At 36.6% G+C, this 24,999-nt stretch overlaps 1 protein-coding gene across 1 annotated transcript in view; it reads left to right on the forward strand.

Moving 5' to 3' along the window:
• The first annotated feature begins 335 nt into the window (after nucleotides 1–335).
• The window catches only part of LOC129236029 (facilitated trehalose transporter Tret1-2 homolog), a 49,311-nt gene continuing 24,647 nt past the window's right edge, over nucleotides 336–24,999 (forward strand). The window contains exon 1 of the mRNA XM_054870201.1: nucleotides 336–666. Within this exon, the coding sequence (XP_054726176.1) occupies nucleotides 619–666 (48 nt within the window). The 5' untranslated portion in view covers nucleotides 336–618. The remainder of the gene's footprint in view (nucleotides 667–24,999) is intronic.

Consider the following 24,999-nt stretch of genomic DNA (forward strand, 5'->3'; position numbering starts at 1 on the left):
CTAATAGTAACTAACTATTGACTGTTTCTCTTAATGTTTCGCGTCTAATGGGTAAGTCATACATATACAAGTACGTACATACATATGTAGCTAATCTATGTTCTAATGTTAGTGTTCTACACGCAAACATGCATACATACATACTCGTCCGTTATCATACTAGCATATGCTGGCCGATTATACGTATCTATGTATGTATGTATGTACGTATAAAGTAGTATGATAGTATTTGCGCCCACCTCTCAGATTTTAAGAAGTGCGCGCGAATTGATTAGTTAGTAAAGTAGTGACTGCCTTTAGGATGCGGTTAGCATCAATTTCAACCATATTCGTGCAATACTTTCCTTATTTAGTATCGCATTTACCTTAAGAACTTTAGTTTCTCATTGACTTTTGCGCTGTTCTCATTGACGTGGTGTTGCTGCGCGTTGTGAAAATATTACAGAGGAGAAAGTGTCAACTATCTCTTTGTGGACTTTTAAAAGGAGTGTGTGAATTTTAAAGATTTTAAGTGAAGGCCGAAGAGGCCAAATATAAAAGGGATATTTGTTTATTAACTTTATTCAATGCGTTTGTTGTTTGTGTTCAGAATTAAGAATAAATATTGAATGCAATAAAATGCAGCAGAAAGTTGTTCCGGCAAATAATGGAAGCAGTCAAATAAAGGTGAGTGATTTTTTTTTTAATTTTTTTTTGTTTGATAATTTTCACGTTTTTTACAATTTTGAAGTTTAAAAAAACAAAATTAGTAGACAATTTTTATTCGAGTTTCTTTTTGTTTTTAAATTAAGCAAGAAGTTTAAGTAAACTTGTTTGATATTTGCTCTTAAATCGAATGCAACGAAACAAAAATGTGGGCAAGCTGAGCAAAGTAAAACTAAAAAACAAGATTACGTTAGATCGGAACAAAACTGTGATGGTCTTATTATGAGAAGCTTTTTCATGGCAGAACTACACTCAGAGGTTTGCCATTCCCATTGCAAATTTTTGACATTTTGAACAATAAATTCAGTGGAAAGTTTAAAGTTTTTTGTTTTTAAATTAAGCAAGAAGTTTAAGTAAACTTGTTTGATATTTGCTCTTAAATCGAATGCAACTAAACAAAAATGTGGGCAAGCGGAGCAAAGTACAATTAAAAAAAAGAAGCAATGCGCCAACAGGGACAATTTAAGGGGGAGCTCCTTTTTTTTGGTTTGGGATAAATCACGCCGCTTTATTTCGTGCCCACAAAAATAGAGTTTGAGTATTATGTACGGCTGAACCAAGTTTTGGTTACCTTAGGGAAAGAAACTCTGTTTCCTGGGCTTATTTGCTAGCAATACAGCTCAACAATGCATTGATTTAAGGGAACAGATACCGGTAAATGGCCATATTTTCCCTGATTTTCATTAAAATTATTTAAAATGAAGAAGTCAATAAATTTTTTTCAAAATTGGCATAAAGTTTATTTATAAAGTAAAATAATATAACATTTTTTTTTAATTTAATCATTTATAATGGCGGATGTACACTCTATTCTACCAGGAAGGTCGCAGCGGGGCTTCTCAATTCGCGGGCATTGTAGCATCGGCGTCAGTGACCTGAATACAAAAAGCCAAACATTTTTTCTTTATTAATGTCATAATGAATTTAAAAAAAATGGAAAAAAATCGCGGAATAAAATGCTTCAAAAAAAAAAAAAATTAATTTTGGGACGAATTTTCCTACTACATTTTTCCTTCGAAAAAATTATTTTTTCGAAAAATTTTCGAAAACTTGTAAATTTACATAGTAAGTAATATCATGAAAAAAAGTCTGCAAAATTTCAGGGAGATCGGTCAATTCGAAAAATATAGTCTTGAGAAAAATGCGCCTACAGTTTGAATACAACGTAACTAGCGCAACCAGTGCTCAAACGCAAAGAATAGAGTCGTCACGGTTGACAATCTATAATATGAGAAATACTTAAATTTACGTTCTAAAAACTTTTTGACATATTCTTTATGAAAAAAAAAAAAATTTTCGAAATTTTACAGGTATATGTCCCCTTAAGATAACTAAAGAATTCCAAACACTCTACTTTCCACTCTTGGTTCAAATCTTAATTCAATAAATAATCTTTGGCCCGTGCTATCGATCCAAATTTTTCGTCATCGAATAAAAACAGCTGTATGTGAGGCCTTATTTTATTCATAAGGATAATGCATGTCATATTATAATATAAGGGATATGAAATTCGTCAACTGTCTGGGGTGGCTTCGTACCTTGGCATGCATCTGAGAGGTACAATTCTCATTAATTCTGCAGCCTAGATGCAGCAGAATTTGAGTAATGGCCAGAGTTGTGTTGCCCTACTGATGTAGATGTTTTTATGTTATATATCATATCTACTGCTGTTCAGCATTTGTATAAATATGGGAACCCGTTTATATGGAGACTAATCACGCCGACGGATGGCTGGTGAAGAGCTGGTAAGGTGCATGCTTCAGCTCCTATGCAAAATATGGTCAGATGAAAGCATGCCGATTGGAATTTAAGTGTGCTCTACCGAATTCACAAGAAGGGTGATCCTTACCTCGAGATTAGTCAATTACAATTGTTGGCGATATTGACAACATCGGTCTTAGCAATCGCGCTGTTACTTCCGCCTTTGCCTTTTCCAAACTGGCTAAAGAAGCAAAGCGGAAGGGTCTGGTAGTGGACGAGGATAAAACTAAGTACCTCTTTGTTTGGCCGTCCTTCTCGAGGCTAATCCTACACAGAAAAATGTCCAGTGCGGAATCTTTGGTACTACTTACAAATAGTCTTAAGAGATGGAGTGTCCATTTTATATGCAGTTTGGAACTCATTGAAAACTTTCACAGGCTTGAGTTGATGACCAAAGCCGTAAATTATGGAGTAACGAATTTACTGCTTCTACTGGCATTGCATCAATTATTTTACATTTTCTCGTCTTCTTTCTAACCGAGTTTTATGAAATTTTAAACGAAACATCGTAAGACTATTGCAAAATGTCTTATAAATGTCGATATAAATAAAAAAAAAAAGATTTTTTGGAATTCTACATTGTAGATATATACCACTAAAAATTAATATTTTTCAAAAAGCAAGAAATAAAGGGTTTCCAATAAGAGGTGTTTTGATATTCAAAGAAAAATGCTATTTTTTAATATAAATGTACAGGGTTGGCCATATTAAACTGACCCATTGAGTAACCCTATAACTTTTTAATGTAATTTGAAATCTAAGGTTTACGTCAACAAGCCAAAGACACTAGGCGCACTTAAGGCCAATATCCGACGGGAAATAGCCGCCATATCGGCCGAGACGCTGGCCAAAACTATGGAAAACGCCGAAAAACGGGCACATTACGCTATACGAGCTAAGGGCGACCACTTGCGCGATATCATATTCAAAAAGTGATGTAAACGAATCTCCTTGAACTAAATTAAATGTTTTTCACAATGAAACACAAAAAAATGTTTCTTTTTCCATATTTTTTTAATAATCACATGGGTCAGTTTAAGATGGCCAACCCTATACATATCCAAATACGTGCTAAGGGCGACCACTTGCGCGATATCATATTCAAAAAGTGATGTAAACGAATCTCCTTGAACTAAATTAAATGTTTTTCACAATGAAACACAAAAACATGTTTCTTTTTCCATATTTTTTTAATAATCACATGGGTCAGTTTAAGATGGCCAACCCTATACATATCCAAATACGTGCTAAGGGCGACCACTTGCGCGATATCATATTCAAAAAGTGATGTAAACGAATCTCCTTGAACTAAATTAAATGTTTTTCACAATAAAACACAAAAAAATGTTTCTTTTTCCATATTTTTTTAATAATCACATGGGTCAGTTTAATATGGCCAACCCTGTATATAAAATCGGATGTTTATTTCATTATAAAGAGGAAGCTATGTCGTTAATAGTGGAAAATAACATCAGGCAAATGACTACCACGACCACGGTTACAGGACAATATCCTTTTCATGAAATTTTCCATAACCGAATTGCAAAGTGGCTGCCCTATACCCGCGATAGCCTCACGAATTCCATGTTTGAGGTCTTGAATCGACCCTGTGTTGTTGGCGTAGACCTTCTCTTTCACGTGCCCCAAAGAAAAAAGTCAAAAGGTGTTATATCACAAGATCTCGGTGCCCAATTGTGATCGTCTCTTCGAGAGATAACACGGTCCGGAAACTTTTCCCGTAAAAGATCAATGGTTTCGTTGCTTGTGTGGCACGTACCGCCGTCTTGCTGTCCAGATCAATACCATCCAATTCCGGCCATAAAAAAATGATAATCATCTATCCTGTTTAAAACCTCACACCTGTTATTGGAAAACCCTTTAGTTAGCTTCGAAATTGGCCAAACTACGAAAACTTAATGATTCGTTATTAAAAAATGGAATAAATTATTTTTCACATCGCTCCAAAGAAAACCTACAAAGTTCCTTATTTGTTAGATTTTACTTACAGTTTCAGTAAATAAGATAAATAGTGATGATTAGGATGTCATAGTTTAATGACTTTCGGAGAAAAACATTAGTTGCTTATTGAAAAATATAAATGTTTTACGATTTCATAAAAATTTGGCCAAGACAAAGCTTTTCCTCTATATGAAATATATATTAAATTTCATGGGATTTGCGGCACTCTTAGGTATTATATTAACAGATTTAAAAATAATAAAAGACTTTTTTTTTCTATTTCAATGTGGAACATTTTTGTGGGTTGTTGTAAAAAATATTCAGTAGCTCGACTAATTGCAGACCACCCTGAGTGTCTTTGTATGAACTTTTAAAACTGTACTGTTTTTCAAATCAAACATTCTATAAAGTACTCAAAATAAATGAAATATGTGTACACATACATATACGTATATGGAGTAAACATTGTGATGGTACTTTTTATAAGCCAGCTTTGTTTAAATGCCGCTCTGAATGTAATGCGTGAGGCGGTGTGTGTCTAAAAGCTTCGTAAACAAGTCACTGTTTGGTTTATTGAACAAATTTCCTTATATCGAATTTAGTGGGTCTAAAAGTGTATGTCTGAAATTTTGAGCTGCCAAGAATATTATATGCGGAAGCATTGAAAATGCCAATGAGAGTCTGCAGGGTCACGGCAATGGCAAAACTAAAGCAGTGGTGTGCTACAAGGAGCATAAGGATGGGCATACCTTTGTTTCGTTTTCTTTTTTTGTTTTTATTCCTTGACAATGTAACTTTGACTTTTAGAGTACATTTTTAAGAAGAACTAAAGAAGTACTATGAAAAAAACAAACATTGAATAGTTCAAGCAGCTCACAACCTTTAGCTTCGCTTGGGTATTCACTTCTCTTCTTGATTGGGGCGTTAACCGCTCACGTGATTTAGGCCGGGCAGGAAGATGATTCCATATGTAGGAGCCCCGCCAGTGGGGAAAATCCTTCATCACCATTCACTTGGAATTGGCCAGTACAATTCTTCTGGTCCAAGTAGCTAACAACTTCAGGGCTTCGGCCGATTATCTTCTGGGTAGCTTAAGAGCATCCGTTCGAGAGCGAGCTAATGTGAAAAGGGAAGCAACCCAGAATCTGGTTGTGCGCTGGATTTGAGATCCGCCATGTAAAAAGACGACAACTTCAGGGCTGCCAAGCTGCAAAAAATGTTGATACCCTCTAGTACACAGGTTGCAAGGTGAGTGTGTGCATGGAATTTAAGGGATATTCCTAATTTAGAACAATAAGTCGGCTCAGTGACAGGTCCATTAAAACCAATACACTCAAGAAAAAACATACATAGGTTAGGTTGTGGTGGTAGTCGGTCTATACGACCAACTCACTTAGACCTTACAGGTCCATTGTGATACCACTGTGTCATACGCGAACCTCATTCACTTTTCTTCGCAGGAGCGGTTCCATCCCCACGCCAGACAGTTACGTAACATAATTAAAAAAAAATATCTGCCCAGAAAAGCTGCTCTGATTTTAGTTAAGGCTAGACAATGGCAAATGAAGTGCTCAACTGTTTCTTCCTCTTCCCCATTTCTACAACTTCTACAATATTCACCCTCATCTTTCCATGACCTATTGGCCTATTGGTTAATGTTCTTTTGATTATTAGTTTGCTCGTGGGTATGGGTATCCTAATGGTACTTCTACCACTAAGCATTTGAAGAGTAGTACCTTTCTGTACCCTCAATATCTCTGTGCCCCGGAATTCAAATAAAGCTGACCTTGAATACGACGCTAATATCATTTAGGGCCGCCCGGCATTCCTGTGCAATCGTTGATCTTAGTATAGCCGTATTCATTAAATAACATATAAAAACAGAAAAAGTTGTGATAATTTCCATATACAGGGTGGGCCATGTAAAATTTGCTTTTTGAATCGGCTTTAAAAAAAAACTAATCAATATTTTTTCAAACTTTTTTTTTCTTTTGAAGACTGAGCATTGTCATTTATGAATGAAAAATAATATCGTTGAAAAGACTGCCACGACTGGCTTTACAGTAGGCCATTCGATCAACCCAATTTTTAAGCACATTTTCGATTGTTTGGGCTCCAATTTCATGAACGGCCACTTCGATTTCGTGTTTTAAATCATCAATCGTCTCTGGATGGTTCGCATAGCATTTGTCCTTAACGGCTCCCCACAAAAAATAGTCCAACGGGCTTAAATTACAGCTCCGAGGCGGCCAATTGATATCGGAATTTCGGCTGATTATTCGGTTTTCAAAAACGGTAGCCAAAAGTTCGAGTGTAACTTTGGCAGTGTGACAAGTTGTACCGTCCTGATGAAACCAAATGTCGTCCATGTCATCTTCTTCAATTTTTGGAAACAAAAACTCGTTGAGCACGTCACGGTAACGCTCGCCATTTACTGTAAACGCTTCTCCTTGCTCATTTTCGAAAAAAAAAATGGCCCGATGATGCCGCCAGACCAAAAACCGCACCTAACAGTGACTCGTTGTGGATGCATTTGCTTCTCTACAGTAACGTGTGGATTTTCTGAGCCCCAAATCCGACAATTTTGCTTATTGACGTAGCCACCGATGTGAAAATCAGAAAAGAAGACTCACCACTTTGGAAATAGGTTTTTAATATTTCCCAATTCTGTTCAAGCGTAGAGCGTCCCATTTCGTAAATGTCAAACCTTTAAGTAAATTATGAACACATTTGACATGCCATTTGTGTTACCATTCTCAAAAAAATAGGTGGTTCAAAAGGCAAACGTTATATGGCCCACCCTGTATGTAAGCAGTCGAGTTTTGTGTCTTGCTCGGACCGGGGAGTTGAAAAGCTTTTTGTGCCGGGAGTAGTGATTTTTTCGGCAAAAATAGTGTCCCACTGCCGTTGCTAAGGAAATGCTTCCTTAAGGCCAAAATCTATCGGATTCATTCAATGACGATATGTGAGTCTATCAATATGGCGTCGAAAAAGGCTAACAATTCTCAGAATGACGCTTCTGAGGCGAATCAATAAGTCGTGACAAAATATATAAAAAATTATATTGTTGATCGTTTATTTTTTTTATTACCAATCCATTATCCACTCAGACCTTCATCCATCAGGCTAAACAGTAATTAAGAAATACCACCTTCATCAAAAAGTTCCCGGAATGTACTCAGAAAATACACAATAACAGTTCATTCCTCAAAAGTGATATTATCGCTTTCAAAGTACTACCCACCAACTGCAACACACTTATGATAGCAGTTGATCCAGCTCTTGAAACATTTCTGGAACTCTATTTTCGGGATAGCCATCAGAAACGTCTTGGAGTTTGTCGTTACTTTCTTTTGGCTGCTTCGACTGTTAAAACGCGTTCCCGTAGTGATTTTATGACTCGCTCAAACAAAAAACAAATCGCAAGGAGCCATACCAGATATTCAATGGCAATTGGATGGTACCCGCTTCGTTCTTGGCAAAAAATTCACTGACAATCTTGGCACTATGCGACGGTGCGTTGAGATGGTGCAAAATACAAAACACGAGTTGTTTTCCCGCAAAACTTCTTGATATGCAATACCGTTGTAATCCATGAATACCATCAGCATCACTTTCTATTCTGACTGAAAACGACGTGGTTTTTTGGTTATACAAAAGTATGTTAGGTCAGAAGTGACCCGAATTATGAAAGACCAACTAGTGATTTTTTTACATTATAAGGAACTGTGTGACCAAAACGAAAAACGTAACTACCAAATACCGTGAAACTGAAAGCGGTCAGTGTAGACGAGGTTGCTATTGATTTGGCCAGCGAAGTTAAGTAGCTCCGCCTTATCCTGGATGCCAAGCTGAACTGGAAGAGGCATGCTGACGCAACCTTGTCCAAAGCAACAAAAGCTGTCAAGATTTACAAACGGCTAGCAGAAAAATCTTGTGGCTGTAGCCCAGGAATCCTGAGATGGATGCACATCATGATAATAAGACCAATGGTGACATATATATCGCTCGCTTGGACATTGAGAGTCACTCTCTCGACGGAGCATGCATCGCTAACTAAGCTTCAGCGCTCAGCATGCATGTGCATTACGGGAGCGATGCGGATCTGCCCTACAGTTGCGATGGAGGTTACGCTTGAGCTGACTGCGCTTCGTATAGTTATTCAACAATCAGCCACGCGTACCCTGCTGAATTTCATCTAAAAACATGGAAGTGCTAAGGCTGCAGCTCCCACTTACCCAGCTACCCAGAGATGATATCACTAAGGGGATCAAATTCGAAAAGAAGTTCAGAATCGAACTGAAAAATAAGTTAAACTGGAGGAGACCTGCATTTGAAGGCATTTTTATGGCCCCAGAATCACGTACTTTGTGCCGATGGCTGTTTTCCAAGCATCTTCCAAGCAGAGATGTGTGCCATTTGTCTATGCGCAGATACAAACTTAGACAGAAATGTCAAGAATGAGCGAATTGTCATTCTGAGTGACAGTCAGGCGGCACTCGTGACCCTATCGTTCTGTGAGATCAAATCTTCACTGGCCCTTGAGGGTATCGAGAAACTTATTCTATTAAGAATGAACAATTGCATCCAGGGGTATAACTGGGAATAACATAGCGGACACTTTGGCGAGAGAGGCTGCACCCTCGCCTTTAATAGAACCTGAGCCCTTCCTTGTTATGGGACAACACACCATCAAGGAGAGGCTCAGGAGTGAAGAGATAGTTCTAAGGGAGGTGAAGTCCTTACTGGGAGGGTACACCCAAAAAAGAGGTTTAAGCATCTCATAACCCTCCCCAAGGATTAACTGAGAATGCTCACGGGTATTCTCACAGGCCACTGCAGACTGCACAGTGGAAACTCCAATACATCTTCTTCTTGAAAGCAGCGCCATAGCGCAAAGAAGGTTTAGACATCTCGGCCATTCGCAGCCAGAAGAAAAGCTCATCCGCTCAGTTCTACCCAGGTCTATCTTAAGATTAATGAGAGAACTGGGTCTGGATGAGATACTGTGATAAGTAGAGGACATAGAAGACCATGAGATCGAGGTGCAAACCTCGTACACAATCTATTCTAATCTAAAATATCGTTGCCAATTCCTTCAACTAAAATTTACTTATGTATGCACCAGGCAATTATATAAATCGTGATATCTACATATGTATTTAGGTATGGAAGTAATATAATTGTAGTTCAATTATTAATTTAAACATCATTGAAATGCTGATACTCAAACTATACAAATATTCCATCAATTATTATCACCAGTCTTGAATTTTCAAAGTCTAAAAGTCTATCACGCATATCAGCCGGCTCGTTTATGAGTCTAGTTGGGTTGGCACTTCACTTTTTATCTCACCTAAAATTTCTCAAGCATCACTTAACTGACGATCTTAATTATGATAATGGCAAAATTCGTCAATCAATAACTGATAGACAAGGCAAATACACAATAAAATAAGAAATAAATATAAAGAAACAATAACAACGGTTGCAAAAAACAAAAAAACGATTATATTGGCGAGTAGTGATAAAGTTTAAGAAATATATTTTAATTTAGTGACATACCAATCAAAACTTTAACGAGACTAAAAGCGACACTATCTTTCACATGCCGCTTCATGTGACATATCTTGAATATTAATAAAAGGCAAAGTATGGAGTAAGGGCAAGAATTATCTGTAAGTAGTTTGAGCTATAACTACTCTAAGCATTGTTGCATTTGCATCGGTACGATACCATCGGAAAACAGGGATTTGTGTGGCAGTTTGCACTTGCCGCTATGTTTCTCTTTAAGAGCGCTGCTGTACGCTCCTGTAAAGTGATCACACAAAAACTTCAATTCGTCGCTTCGAGCTGTTTTCTCAGGCGACTGCATATCATTTTTTCAAAGGGTCAATGCAGATACGCAGATTTTTCTAAGGAATTTGAAAGAGTTTTGCATACAGTTATAGTTAAGAAACTAACGTGCCTGGGCTATCACTCCACATTTCGTCTTTGGTGGTCAGATAAATCATCTATAAGATAAAGCATCTATTAGATAAAGCATCTATAAATTACCAGAAAAATAGAAACAATTTTAAATCGCAATGGACATAAATAATGAATGATTAAGTTTATTGCAATTTATTCGGAATATCTTAGTCATCGCGTTTGCAATACATCCAGGGTGGTACACGTAGTGGGTTTGTCAGTTTTAACAAAACTATTTTTTTGGTATAATTTTGGTTTAGGTATTCGGAAGAGCAAATATGGTCGGTATGAAATAATCAGTTTCCTCCGAGGTATACTGAGTTTGTCGCAATAATAGACTGGCATGGCCATACTTTTTTCCTTCCAGCGAGCCGTTTCATTTAATCTAAGTGCATTCATGGTTGCCATCTTCTATCGGAATAACGTGTGCCAGTGCGGTAAGTGTATCACTAGACATGATCTGATTGCACCCACCGTTATTGCACAGGCTGAGCTTTGTATTCAGCCAAGTAGTTTGAATGGTAAATGGCATACTTTTTTTTTGTCCTTGTTCACTCCACTCGGGAGCATAGGGCCTCGACAAGACTCATCCTTGCATTGGTTTCGTTAATCTATTTTGTTTTCTGGCAGGGTCGGTGATTAGCCTGCGACTACCAGTCCTAAATAGTGGGAACGCCCACTTGTCGTTGCTTAGGAACAACGCCTTCTAACTGTTTAGAGCGACATCTGTATTTAACATTTTTCTGTCAGAAGGATCACACAGATGGTTGAGAACTTCGCTAAATTTGGTGTGTCTGCCCTATTACCACGATTGCCCGCTTCCTCTTGCTGGTGCCACTGATGCAATGTGTAACTGTGTCTTTTTCTTTTTGTTTGTTGCCAGCAGCCACAATGCAAGTAATGCGCTGACTTTTGTGCAGGAGTAAGGATTGGAAGGAAAATGCTTTTGGGGTTGAGGACTGCATTTTTGGGTTTTTTGTTTTTAGAAACGTGGAATTCGAACCCACAACCTCTGGGATGGCAGACTATTGCACTTACGCTAGGCTACCGAGGCATAAATACCTTTGGTAAATGAAGAAAATTACATAAATAAACAATTTAAAATTGCAATTCTGTTCTGTAATTTGATATCGGATAGTCCGAGAATTTCGTTCCCCCACTTAAGATTATCGGCCTTAATATTTCTATTCATAACATTTCGACAAACATTTTTTTTAAATTTTGATAGTAATTTGCTGAAGTGGTTGCGCTGAGCGACATTCACATGGTGCGTGTTTTGCTACGCGCATATGTATGTATGTATGAAGGTATGACTCTTTTATAAAAATGTTTTTTTTTCTACTTATATTATTTATTATTTACCCGAGATATTGATTACCTGTAGTCCAGTATAACTGATTTTGAAGTACCAGCTATGAAGTATTTACGAATATATTTGGCTAATCTGTTCGCGTGGTGGTAGTGTAAGAAAGCTTATCTGCCAAAATAAAAATATTGACATATGTTTTTAGTGATAAAGAATAGGATTTGCTGCTGTTCAATTATTGATTTGGTTTTTATGTTTATTGATCTAAAAATATGATAATGACGTAGAAATTCTTACTGTCGCCGACTGAGTGGCTGGCCAGTGATAAGAAATTCAAATTCAACATTTAACTCTATGGTGGTCAGAGTTTTGTTGTTCTTTTAATTGCCCTATTTTGGAAACAAATACATTTTTATTATTTATGATTGACTCTTTCATCTACAATTGACCAAATGGGAAAATATAATTTAAAAGGCTTACCACCACCAGCCATAAATTGTTAATTAGATTTATATCTATTTAGGATACAAATTTCCGTAAATATACGCCAGTGATGTTTTGATATTTGTTTAGAAAAATACTAAGTGAACAAAACTTTCCATAAGCTGATAAGGATGGAGGGGGGCAAAAGTACAATGCGCTTTCTAACTAAAGCATTCGAACTTGTTGATAAAGTTTGACAATTTATTTGTTTCTTATTTCATTTAAATATTGTTTTTATGTGCAACTGGTGGGATCAGAATATTAGAAGGGTGTCATCAATTATGAACTCCTCAAATCATTTGAGACCATCACTGGCGATCGTTACCGACTGCAGCTAATGCGTTTCAATCGAGCTCTGAGCTCTCAAAGAAAAGCGGCCGTAATGGGACGGTAGACATGACAAACTGATTTTGATGCATAATAACACCAGGTCACACGTTGCTAAATCAGTCCAGAAATATTTACAGGGACTGAATTGGGAAATCTTGCCCCACCCGCCGTATTACCCAGACATTGCACCTTCGGATTACCATCAGTTCCGATAAATGCAGTCAGCCTTTATTGGAGAGCAGTTCACTTAGCTTCCAATGGCACATACTTCACATAGTATCATTTATTATTTAATTGTTTATATAATTCGTAACTTTGGCTAAGAAAGAACGGAAACTTATTCCCACACCCAATATATAATTTCCTTGAACTCTCATTTGGGGCGTAGGGCCAGAATAAAATTATTGAAATCATTTCGATTGTGAGCAAGTTGCTTTAAGGAACTCCAAGTAGAGTTTGAGTTTGATAGATCTGTATCCACCATGTGGCGCCAGGAAGTCTTTGGTCTTCCAATATTCCTCGCACCTTGCGGATTCCCCCACAGAGCAGCTCTGGAAACTTCGCTGGCATCTTTGCGCAAAGTGTGGCCTATCCAGACCAATTGGACCGCATTTGATGATGAGCTCGATTGGGAGTTCGTTGGTCGAACCTAACAAATCCTGGTTTGAAATAATACGAGGCCATCAGATACTCAAAATTTTGCGTAAGCACGCATTAACGAAAGATTGCCGTCTTCGGATGAACTTTGTTTCTGGTTTCAGTAATCGATGTAATTCGGAAGGATGGGGCATTAGCCGAGGTTTTCTAGACCAATGGTAGGGCTGTTTATTTAAGAAAAGTTATTGCTAATAAAATTCCCTTCACTCAATGGTAGCTGTAAATTATCGCCTATTTGACTTCGACAAGTGATAATTTTTGATGCACTGGTTAAGGCTGCAGATGAAAATATTAATAAACAAATTGTTTGTTTTATTTAATATTTTGTATGACTACCATTTTCTACGATTCCTCCAAGATGCGATTTGAAAAAGTGTCATAAAGTAATTTAAGGTAGTTTAATGAAATCGTGGAGCAAGTTGCTCTATTCGCAAGAATTAATGAAATTTTATCATCAAAGCGTTTTCCACTTTCATAAATTTGTTTCATTTTCGGAAATCTTTGAGAGAAGAGTTGCTAGAGTAGTTAATAACTTATTTTTAAATAGTTTTAAAAATGGTTTTTAGCCTTCGCTAAAACTTCATATTGAAAACTATTTTATTTAACCAATTTAAACAATCTGTAAATCTTTTTCTAAGTCAACATTATAAAAAGTATAATTTTTTTTAATTTAGTATAGCACTTGACGACAATGCTTGGAGTACTATTGGGAAAAAGTGGTTGAAAGCCAAGGAGTTTGAAAACGTTTTATGTTTTGAAATTCTATCTTTTAGATTTCGAGTAAACAAAATTAATAATTCAATTTTATTTTTGAATAACTTTATAATAATAAGAATAACTAATAAATAAAAAAAATTATGATTTTGAGTGATGACATCTTTATTTTGACCTTACGCGCTCCATTGATTTCCTGTTGGTCTACGTCTGCTGTGTAGTTCACAAGTGTCAAATGTGATTGACATATGACACCATTTGCTAAAAGTATGCATCTTCCGGAAGAGTGACTTATTTTGCGCCACCCTTATATAACGCGTTTCACGATAATGAGCTTCAACACTTAGTATTTCGGTAATCGTATTTATAATTTCAGCTTGCTTCCCAGCGTTATTGCATAATTTTTAAATTCACCTTCGGCATTATTTCTTGGAAGAATAGGTATTAATTGGCATATTTAAAGTTGGTAGAAATACGTTTTTTGGCCAGCATATTTTCACCTCTAAAAACCACTTTTCACCATGACTCACTACACATGGCAGGTAAGGTGGTAACTGTCAGCCAAAGGGATACTCTCTCTTCTAAAATCAGTGGCAGTACAAGTACCAGTGGAAACTTCATACGTCGTTAGTGCAGCTGCTTTTTATATGCAACTTTTGCGTATATTTGAATCAACTTCAAATTAACTTAAAATATTTTTCCATTTTGAAGTGTAAATAAAACGAAATAAAATGAAATTTTATTGTGTGTTTGGTGGGATTGGGAGGCAGTTATCCACTATCAGTCCATTCCATCGAGCCAAACACTCAGTTTGGATCATTACTACTAACAAATTATAAGATCAAAGCAGTCGATCGACCAAAAGCGGACCGAATTGCAAATAGGAAGGGTGTTGCACTCCATTAACGACGCAACATAAGGCATCTGATAGCTTGGATGGTATTTGTTGTATAACCGAGCATTGATACCAAGCGATCATGATGTTTACAAGCATTTGAAATATTTCATTATTATTATTTGCTCAAGCGCCGATTATGTGGCGCATAGTGCCAAAGTTAATGATTTCCACATATTTCTATCTCTTGCATTTTGCCTCAATTGAGTCCAGGGGAGATCGTTGCGAGTTATTTCGCCATGCAGGGAACGTTGCCAGGATCCTCTTGGTCGTCCCCTGCGTCTATACCCTTGTGAATTCCATTCTAAAGTATCGATGGTATTTCTTGGGCTGGTTTTCTGGAGGTTGCTAACCCATGGCCACTTCCTCTAAGGGATTTCGACGTCGATTGTAACTTGATTGCACTTTCTGCGCAATTCAGCGTTCGCTATCCAATTTTCTGGCCACCAAGCGCGTATTATTGTGTTGAGGCATCAATTTACAAACGTTTGCAGTTTAAATACAATCTCCAGTGATGTTGGCCAGGATTCGCAACCATACAATAAGACCGGTTTGACACGTTTCCACGACAGTCGGTTCTACGTAACCGGAACAACCCGGATTTATATCCGGCCAAGGACTGTCACTTCAGCAGCATTTTCCGTATATGTATGGGGAATGCTAATGTTGCTAGAGCAACAACAACAACAACCGGTGTGATATTAGAATTAAAAATGCGTATTTTCGTTTTCTCCATAAGCTGTTTGGAGTACCACACTTTTTTGAGAACTGCAAAGCGCCCCCAATTGCAGTAATTTGGTAATAATAATATTTCATAATTGGTAGAAAATGGGCTGCAAAAGTTTTTCAACAAAGCGAAGACGAGTTCAATAATTGTGGAGTCATGAATTTTACTTCAACTATGGCCAAAAGTTATCAACTAAATCGACTAGTCTTAACTATGTTAATTTCATTGCCGAAATAAAGCTAAAAAAAGTTCAGAAATGTTTACTTGACCTAAAATTACAGGAATGTAGTTTATCTTTTTGTAACTGTTGAAAAACCCAACACACCACTTGAGTTATTCAGTACACACTTGAAGATTTGCCTTCTTACCCTTTGATTATTAAAAACAAAATTTAATCTAATCTGCGTATATTTTTCCAGTATTTGTAAACTAGTTAATTTTATTATGATTTAAAGAGGTGGGTTTTTCAACCGGTTTTCTAACAAATTCTGATAGTTGGCTGAACATACATACACATTAAAAAGCCCACAAATATGTTTATATATAAATACACACATACACCTCTATATGTATATCATCATCATCATCATTGTTGGCGTGATGGACCGGGTTGAACCTCGGCTTCCCTCAATAACTTCGACTTGGTTAAAAATTGGTAATATTATGTGGTCTTGTAATTCTGCAGCTGGGTATAGTTCGCACTAATTTGAAAATGTGAAAGAAACCGCAGTTTTTAAGTTCTGTTTCCGACAAAATTAAAAATTTTTTTCAATATTTTTAAACCATTTCACTTAATCCATTCAAATGAAATTTAAAAAGGTAAACTCTTTTAAAGTCACTCATACGACACGTGTTACCTATTTCGTAGTGTAGTTGAACGCTGGGCTTGTGATTTACCGCATACAAGTATTTCCATTGTATGACTTTCAATATTTAATAAAATATGAATATACAACCTTTCGTGTTTATAATTTCTCTTAATATGAAAGTCGGGAATTTTCCCTGCTTCTTGATGCTCTTCGTATCCATAACGCTCAAAATGATAGCCAAGAGATACTATCTAGCTATCGTCAGTGATCAGTTTTAGGTTGCTGGGCCATGCAGGAGTACCTAGAAATACTATATCTACTAATTTTGCTAGAGTAGCTTTCAACTAGAATCTCTCTTTTTGCGCCGCATCTATTATTATAAGTGAATGTGCAACACCCTCTCCTAAGTATTTCGAAATGTGAAAATTCGCTATTTATTTCGAAATCCTTAAAATAAAGCCATATTGGCCACAGGATATTTAGCTTCTCAGCAGAAGTTTCACAAAAGTGATTGATGAAATTAAACATTTTTAATGTTTTCCGCTTCAAGTCTTTAGTTGATTTAGACTAAACATTAGGAAAGCTCTAGACATTTCTGTGTTTGATGAAGCAAGTTGGGTGTTACTCTGTTCACTTCACTCAGCAAATTCTACACATTTTTCACCAACACTGTGACAAAGTTGAAAATCAATATATATAAGTATATAATTGGCGCTTACACCCTTTTTGGGTGTTTGGCCGAGCTCCTCCTCCTATTGACATTGTTCCACAAATGGAGGGATCTACAGTTTAAAGCCGACTCCGAACGGCAGATATTTTTATGAGGAGCTTTTTCATGGTAGAAATACACTCGGTGGTTTGCCATTGCCTGCCGAGGGCGACCGCTATTAGAAAACAATTTTTTTTTCACTTTGATGTTTCACGTAGATTCGAACCTCGTTCTCCGAATTCCGAATGGTAGTCACGCACCAAGCCATTCGGCTACGGCGGTCAAGTCGGTTAATAACCACGCCCATCTGCCTTCTAATGTAAACTTTCAAAGAAGGAAAAAACGTGATGTCTCTGCCATAAAGGAAGCAAATTACTCAAATTTGTTACAAACGATGAACCAAAAAAAAGTAAATAAATACGAAAAATAGAATTTTTGAAAAATGGGTGCCACATCCACCTTTGGATAAATGCAATTATCTCAATAACGACTTAATAAAACTCGCCCAAACGTTTTATTTGCATTGCTCCCGAACTTATCCGATCGGACTTAAATATTATTGAGATATAAGATCGGATAAAGACTTCTAACGTGATGTAAGCTATAACTCCCATTGAGTATGAGTCTGCTTGATTTCAAAAATTAACAGCCAGCCCAAATTAAATTTTATTAAAATTCGCGCTGGTATAGAAATTTAAATAATAGCCGAATGTTTGGTATGTGACTAATCATTCGATAGTGTCTAGGTTTTAAGCTCCAGGCATTGAACACCAACTGATGGAAAAGGTTTTTCTAATAACGGTCGGTCCTTGGCATGCAATGCTCTGAAAAAGTTCCTCATAAAAAAACACCAATGCCGTTCTTGGGTGGCATGAACCTCTGCGTATCTCCCTAAGTGAAAAATATCAACACGCACATCACAAATAGGAGAGGCAGCTCAATAAAGCCGATTTTGAAGTATAGTTTAACTGTAGTGGATTTTTTAAACAGAGGTTAAGCTAGCAAATTTGGGCATTTACTTAGTTTATTTGGAAATATACCGGCCTTTAGTTAGTTGACAATTCTAAAAACAGCGGCAAAAATAAAAGAAAAATTACCTAAACATAGGTATTTATATATGTACTTGTATATGTACATGTATACAATCAATAGCTCAAAATAGTGTCTATCTTAATTCCCGTATCAAATGGCTTCGTAGCTAAATGAATATCAATAAATAACGCAAATGTATGCGTATACGAGTGCACGCGTACTGTGGCTACCACAAATGTATTTCATATTTTGATTTGCATAGGTTAGGTACACATACATACACATACAAATATAGCTAAATAAACCGCGCCAAGCACAAATGCATTTGTGATTCACTACTCTCCAATGAGTAATGGGAAGATGTATGAACGCAATTGTCGATGTACTTGTGCCATTTGCATATGAGGCAAGCCCCCGAAACTAAAGCGGGTGTACATATACATTTGTAGGTACATATGTACCGATGTGCTTGTATGAATGTACGTAAGTAAATATGCCCAATATTTATTTGCGTTCACAAAGTGGCGCGTCGTCCGTCAGCCACCACGTGCGCTTGATCGCAATTTGCATGTGACGAGTGGCGGCGACTTTGCGGTAAAAGCGCATTTGCATAATATAGATATGTTTGTATATATCCATATGTAAGTACGTATAGTTGAACACGTCTATATATATATATCCATATGCACGTATGCATGCATACAAGTGTAGAAATGGAGTGTCTGTTTGGGAATTTCGACTTAATTTAAATTTATGGTTTTTAAGTTATTTGAAGGATATACATAAAGGAGCTTGCAAAAGAGACGCATGAGCTTTGCTTTTTAAAAAATGACAATAAATATAAATATTGAAAAAAAGTAATGATTTTAACTTCACCTAAAAATGTGGCTTATTTACACTAGAGAGCTAAGAAGAAGCATATCAATGTGGTCGAAGATCAGAAGAAGATGCGATAAGTAATTAAACCATCTTCAGAGAAACGCGTTGTCGTATATTTTCGCTACCAAAGTTAATGGAATCTGACTGTGAAACTATGCCCAAAAATTCAACCAAATGAAACTCAATTAATTGGAATGAGAGCGATCGAGCAGTCCATTTGAAGAAAATTGAAATTGAAGAAAATAGTCAAGGTGCCTGTGAGATAGTTAGCTGGATTGGGCTCCTCACTCCCAATTAGTCGGGGTAAGGTCGACATATTCTTGACCTTGGCAAACTTTTAATAGGCAGACACACCAGTACTGTTGCTAATTCCAACTGGAAATAGTTAAATACCTGTGATATCAGCAGACAAACGTGGTCCGAATGAAACATGGGTCAAGTCTACTTAAATTAAGAGTCTACTTAAATTAAGTAGGAGAGATTTAGGAATCGTAGTAGGTGTACTATTGCGCACTGTCTAAGAGGAAGATAGTGGATTAGGCACACCATCCATTAACTATTGCAGAAGCTGACAAGATATTGTAGAGGAAGAGATAAAAAAAGTCAAATCGCGTTTTTTAATTTTTCTAGAAAAATATTAGAATACATATGTATGCACAGGGTGGCACAAAATTAATCACCCTATCGGAGGATTTATAATTTGTCAAACGGCGTCGTGCGTCAATCAGATTTGACACTTGTGAACTAGACTGTTGCAGTCTAAAAACGCGCGTGGAGCTCAAAATAAATATTTCCATCACTCAAATATTTTTTTTTAATTCGAAAGCAAGTTGTTCAAAAACAAATGGATAACCTAGTGATAGGAGCATTCAAATCATAGATATAGCTTGAGAAACCAACCAACCCAGGTTGATGAAACCACAGGGTGTATCTTGAGCAACTATATTGCCTTGGCAAAGGACAATACTGCACATCTTTCATCGAGATCAAATGGATCCGAATGAAATAAAGAATGCTTCAGTTGCAGATATTCTGAAATTTGTCCGCAAGGCGGAAAAATTACCGAAAAATTTGGCTTGCAACCAATTCCCAATCTGAGGTAGGGAACATTTAGGTTAAATGAACCTGAAGTAATACATTTAAGGTAGTCGTGCCAGTCAATAGGACTAGTACTACTTATAAAACATGTAGTAGAACACAAAATATCTTTTCGGCCATTGGGAATACTAAATACTCTGAACTTATTTATTTTAGAGAACCCAATATTTAAGGTTTCGAAACGTCGGAGATTCTTGCAAGATAGATTAAAGTAAATTTTATTTATGTAATGTGCTTAGACGATATCCAAATGCATACCGCATACTTACATAAGAAAAATAGTAACTTAAAGGTGTATCGGTCTGAAAATTTAGACGCACTCATCCTACAAAGCCCACCAAAGAGTAGACCTTTGAGGTTACATAATTAAAGTGCTTATGAAAATAAATTTTGTTATCAAACTTGTAATTTCGAAATTATGCGACAAAGCTATTTTACTTAACCATAGGTTAGGTTAGGTTAAGTTGAAGCGGTTGTCCACTGAGGGACACACTCTGGCTCGTAGCCCATTGTTATGCCGCGTGGGACACCCTAAGTGGCCTGAGAGTATTTCTACTGTTTTTTTTTGGTTTAGTGAAACTTTCATTAATGTAGGTATATTTATATTGTTAAGTTGACATCAGTTACCAGTATACTTTGCCCTGCCATAAGTTCTGTTACAAGATAAGTCCGTTATAGATATGAAATTATAAAACTTTTTTTAATGAAGTTAGTTTTATTTAGTTATGTAGATATTGAAAAAAAGATTTTTATTTATTTTCATTCAAAATGGTCACCATTTGCCCTTACACAAGCATTCAAACGATTAGGCCATTCAGATACTGCATTGTTGACGTCGCTACTCGAACCAAAGATTGTTTGAGACTCTTAAAATTTCGGTGAGGTCTTCAATAGGCCATGTTCTCCAATTCTAACGACAAACTGTAGTCCAATGGTTTCAGATCTGGACTTCCAGACGGCCAATCTTCTGTGACTTTGAATCTTGCTGAAAGATCCAACGCTCTCTATTGAAGAGAGTACTGCTCAACTGCTTCACACCACCTTCTAAGGCATCCTCCTGGTACACTTTTGCTCCGGTCTTAACCACTTTTTCGCAGAAATGAAGAGATGTAACGCCTTTACAAGACACTTCCCACCAAACCATTATGGAAGCTGGTGCATGGTGGCCACACTGAACCTTTGTCACAACATTTTTTGTACCTTTAGAAGTTTTAGCATAGATTTTGTCATTTTGCTTATTAAAAACTTCTTCAGTAGTGAAAATTTTCTCATTTGTGAAAAGAATATTTTCATGGCCGTTAACCGCGTGCCACCGAAGAAGCTGCTGGCATCTGTCGAGTCTAATTTTCTTCAAGCGCGTTGACCAAAGGTGACCAGTTGAGCGACGGAGGGTTGTCATGTGGAAATCATCTCTAATTAGTCTCGACATAGATCTGGTCGATACATTCATTTCCCTGGATATGATTTTCTGCTTTCTGAGGTGATTTCTGCAAATTCTTCTGCACTGGCTGCACTGGTTCGAAGCAAGCGAGGGTTACCTCTTGTTTTTCTGTCTGTTACTTCAGACGTTTGGGAAAACCGATTCGTGATTCGAAATCGTACGATAAATAAACATTCTCGAAATATTGAGGTTTTCCAGCAATTCATAAAACTTGCTTGTACTTAGCAATTAGAGGCTAATTTCCAAACTTTTTTAAATAATAGTAAATGAAAAATATTGTTTTGCGGTCAAAATTCTGATTATGCGGCGTTGTTTTTTTTTAATTTTAGCAAGTGAGGAAGTGCTAAATTCGTTTGGACCAAACTTTATATATATAACTATATACATATATGTGTGTATAATTGGCGCTTACACCCTTTTTTGGCTGTTTGGCCGAGCTCCTCCTACTATTTATGGTCTGTCTTGATGTTTTCCCACAAATTGGGCTCACCCCTATTGTTTTACGCCGCTTCCGAACGGCAAATGGTGTTTTTTATGAGGAGTTTTTTCATGGCAAAACTACTCTCGGAGGTCTGCTCTTGTCTGCCTAGGAGCGACTTCTATTAGAAACAACTTTTTCAATCATTTGGTATTTCATGTCTATGGTTTCTTTTATATACTCACAGAAAATAAGAGTTATATTTAGCTTGTAACATCCGTGGGCGAACAGAAATTTACTCATAATATAGAAAAATGTGGGTGCGGATTTTATTCTATCTCAATAATTTTCATGTCAGAGCTAAAAAAGATGAGGAGCAATATGGAGCTTGGGAGAATTTTATTAAGTCATTATCGAGATAAACGCTTTTACTCAAAAAAAAGGGCGTGGCACATTTCTAGAAATTTTAGTTCCGGCTTATTTTTTTTTGTTTTGTGTACCAAATGTGAGTAATTTTGCTTTCTTTAAAATAGTGATATCACTTTTGTCTCTTTTTTTTTTTGAAAATTACCATTATATGAAAGCTCGGCGTGAGTTTTGACCGATTTTGTCCATTTTCAATACCAAACTACCTCGGACAAAGAGTAATGTGTGCATCAAGTTTTATTTAATTCTATTATATCTATGTATGTTTTGCTAAAGTTTTCGTGCGCATGGTATGCCAGAATTGACTCATCTAACAATTCTGAGCCTGGGTATACCTAAAATCATTGGACAAATTAAAATGTATGTACACAATGGTTTTTTCCGCTGCTGTTGATCACCGACAGCGACAGCAATGAATCACTCTCGTCAAAATAATGTCGGGCGAATTTCGTTTTCTGTGAACAAATTTAAATGCCTATGAAGCTCTCTAATTTTTCTACTGAATATTGCACGAAAGAAAGATATTTGTTCAATTAACTTTCAAACTTTTTAAATTGGCTCGTAAACCAGAAACAAAAACATAAATTTTTATGTGTTTATGTTTGTTTATAAGCATACATATGGATATGTCTATGCATATCTGCACACTTGAATACATATATTTGTATGTGTATACACTCAATTAAATTCCACAGTCTTGCCTATTATCGGGCTCGGAAATTTTTTATTGGAAATAATTCACTTATCGATCCGACTCGAAGCCTCAGACCACTGGTGTCTGTTAGTAAATAAATAAAACAGTTGCTTGTCACTTACCGTTTGCTCTGTTAGTAAACTATTAGCAAAAGTGGGTGTGTGTTTTGCTGTTGATCTATAAAAGCGACAAATATCGTACGGAAAAATAAATAAACACAAAAGGAAAAATTTCAAGAGCAAATGATTGAGAGCTGAGAAAAATACATTCATGTATATATGTATTGGTGAAATTCTTCAAATTTGTTTACGTCGATCAACCGACTTCGGCTTGAATTTTATTTATTTTTTCCTTTACTTTCTTGCAATTTTGCACCATTTCATTTAAAATATTTAAACAAATACATAAATCATCACATGTGCATACATTGCATATATAAGTATGTATGTGTGTGTATGTATTTGCAAACAAATAATTTGTTAGATGCAAGCACCTAATAGACATATTTTACATATATAATATAATTACATAAACATATATTCATGTGGACTATATTTATATTTTCTTAGCTAAGTGCGTGTAAAACGACTATTTGAGCCACTTTGACGTCATTGCAAGCCTCAAAGACGCGCGTTTGTATGTTTATGGAACTACGATTTTTGCATTGCTTTGAACTCGCGCAGGAAATTATAAAGCAAAAATATCAGAAATGCATAACTTACAAACGCTTTGGGAGATAGCAAAGGTGTATGCGATATAGAGCAGCAGTGGCTTCCTACAACACATCCTGAACGCATTCGTTAGAAGAAAAACCGATGCATAAATTTGCGTTTAAAAGGAAGTAGAGGGCAATGGGAAGCTTTTAACCGAAGCCACGTGTTCATTTTAGAGGCTGATACAGTTGGCGATGCAAGGGTCAATTCATTTCTTGCTCATTTCAAGTCTTTCAGATAACATGCAATTATATGTCTAAAGTGTTTGTGGTCACCAATGCGATAATAATCCCATTCTTCATGCAAACACTTTAAGATTCATTTATGTATGTATGTGTACCTCAAAAAGTTTTAATAACGTAGGAGTTATACAGTCCAGTTCTCTTGATTGGAGACAATAACTTTAATGGAAGAAAATGGTTATAAAGCAACCATATTTGGTATAGTAGTCCCAAGTAAGCAAACTGAGCGCCTTATTTAAGTGAGTTAGAGTGATCAAGCACCGTATTATATATAGGTGCTGATGTTTTACTGCTGAAAAATATCGTTAGATGGAATAATATTTTGATGCATGCTTATTTTCGAGCCAAGTAGAGTCTTCACTTGCATTATCAGAAAACTTCGGATACTACTCAACACTTCTACTGTTTGCTTCTCCACAAGACTGTTATTAGGTGCGCAACTAAGCTCTCGCTGTTTGTCAATAAATGCCACCAGCAGTGTGTGCTAGTCGATTCTAACACTAAACATCATAAACCAAGCTTAGACATATGGTAAACAAACTCCTTCGACACATTAGTAATTTTGTTTTGGTATCATATAATTTTGGTTTTGTGAAAATTTCTGATTTTGTGTCGAATAATTGTCATTTGCGGGAAGTGTTGATTTTCCTCTTTCATTCGAAAAAACGGCGGCTGAAGCGCGTCGAGAGCTACAAAAAGTTTATTGAGATGCTGCTTTAAATGAAACAATGCGCCGAGATTGGTTCCGTCGCTTGAAAGACGGTGATTTTAATGTTGATGACCGTCTGCGTGAAGGAAGGCCAAAAACCGTCGAAGACGCTGAATTGGAGGCTGGAGGCATTGCGCAATGAGGATCCGTGTCAAATGCACGAAGAGCTTGCTTCAGTATTAGGAGTTACCCGCCAATTCATTTCCAAGCGATTGCATGCTTTGGGAATGAGTCAGAGACAGGGGACTTGGGTTCTTTATGAGTTTAAACAAAAGGATGTTGAACGTCGTTTTTTCTTTTTTCGCCTGTGAACAACTGATCC

The sequence above is a fragment of the Anastrepha obliqua genome, chromosome 1 (genome assembly GCF_027943255.1).
Source record: "Anastrepha obliqua isolate idAnaObli1 chromosome 1, idAnaObli1_1.0, whole genome shotgun sequence".
NCBI lineage: Eukaryota > Metazoa > Arthropoda > Insecta > Diptera > Tephritidae > Anastrepha > Anastrepha obliqua.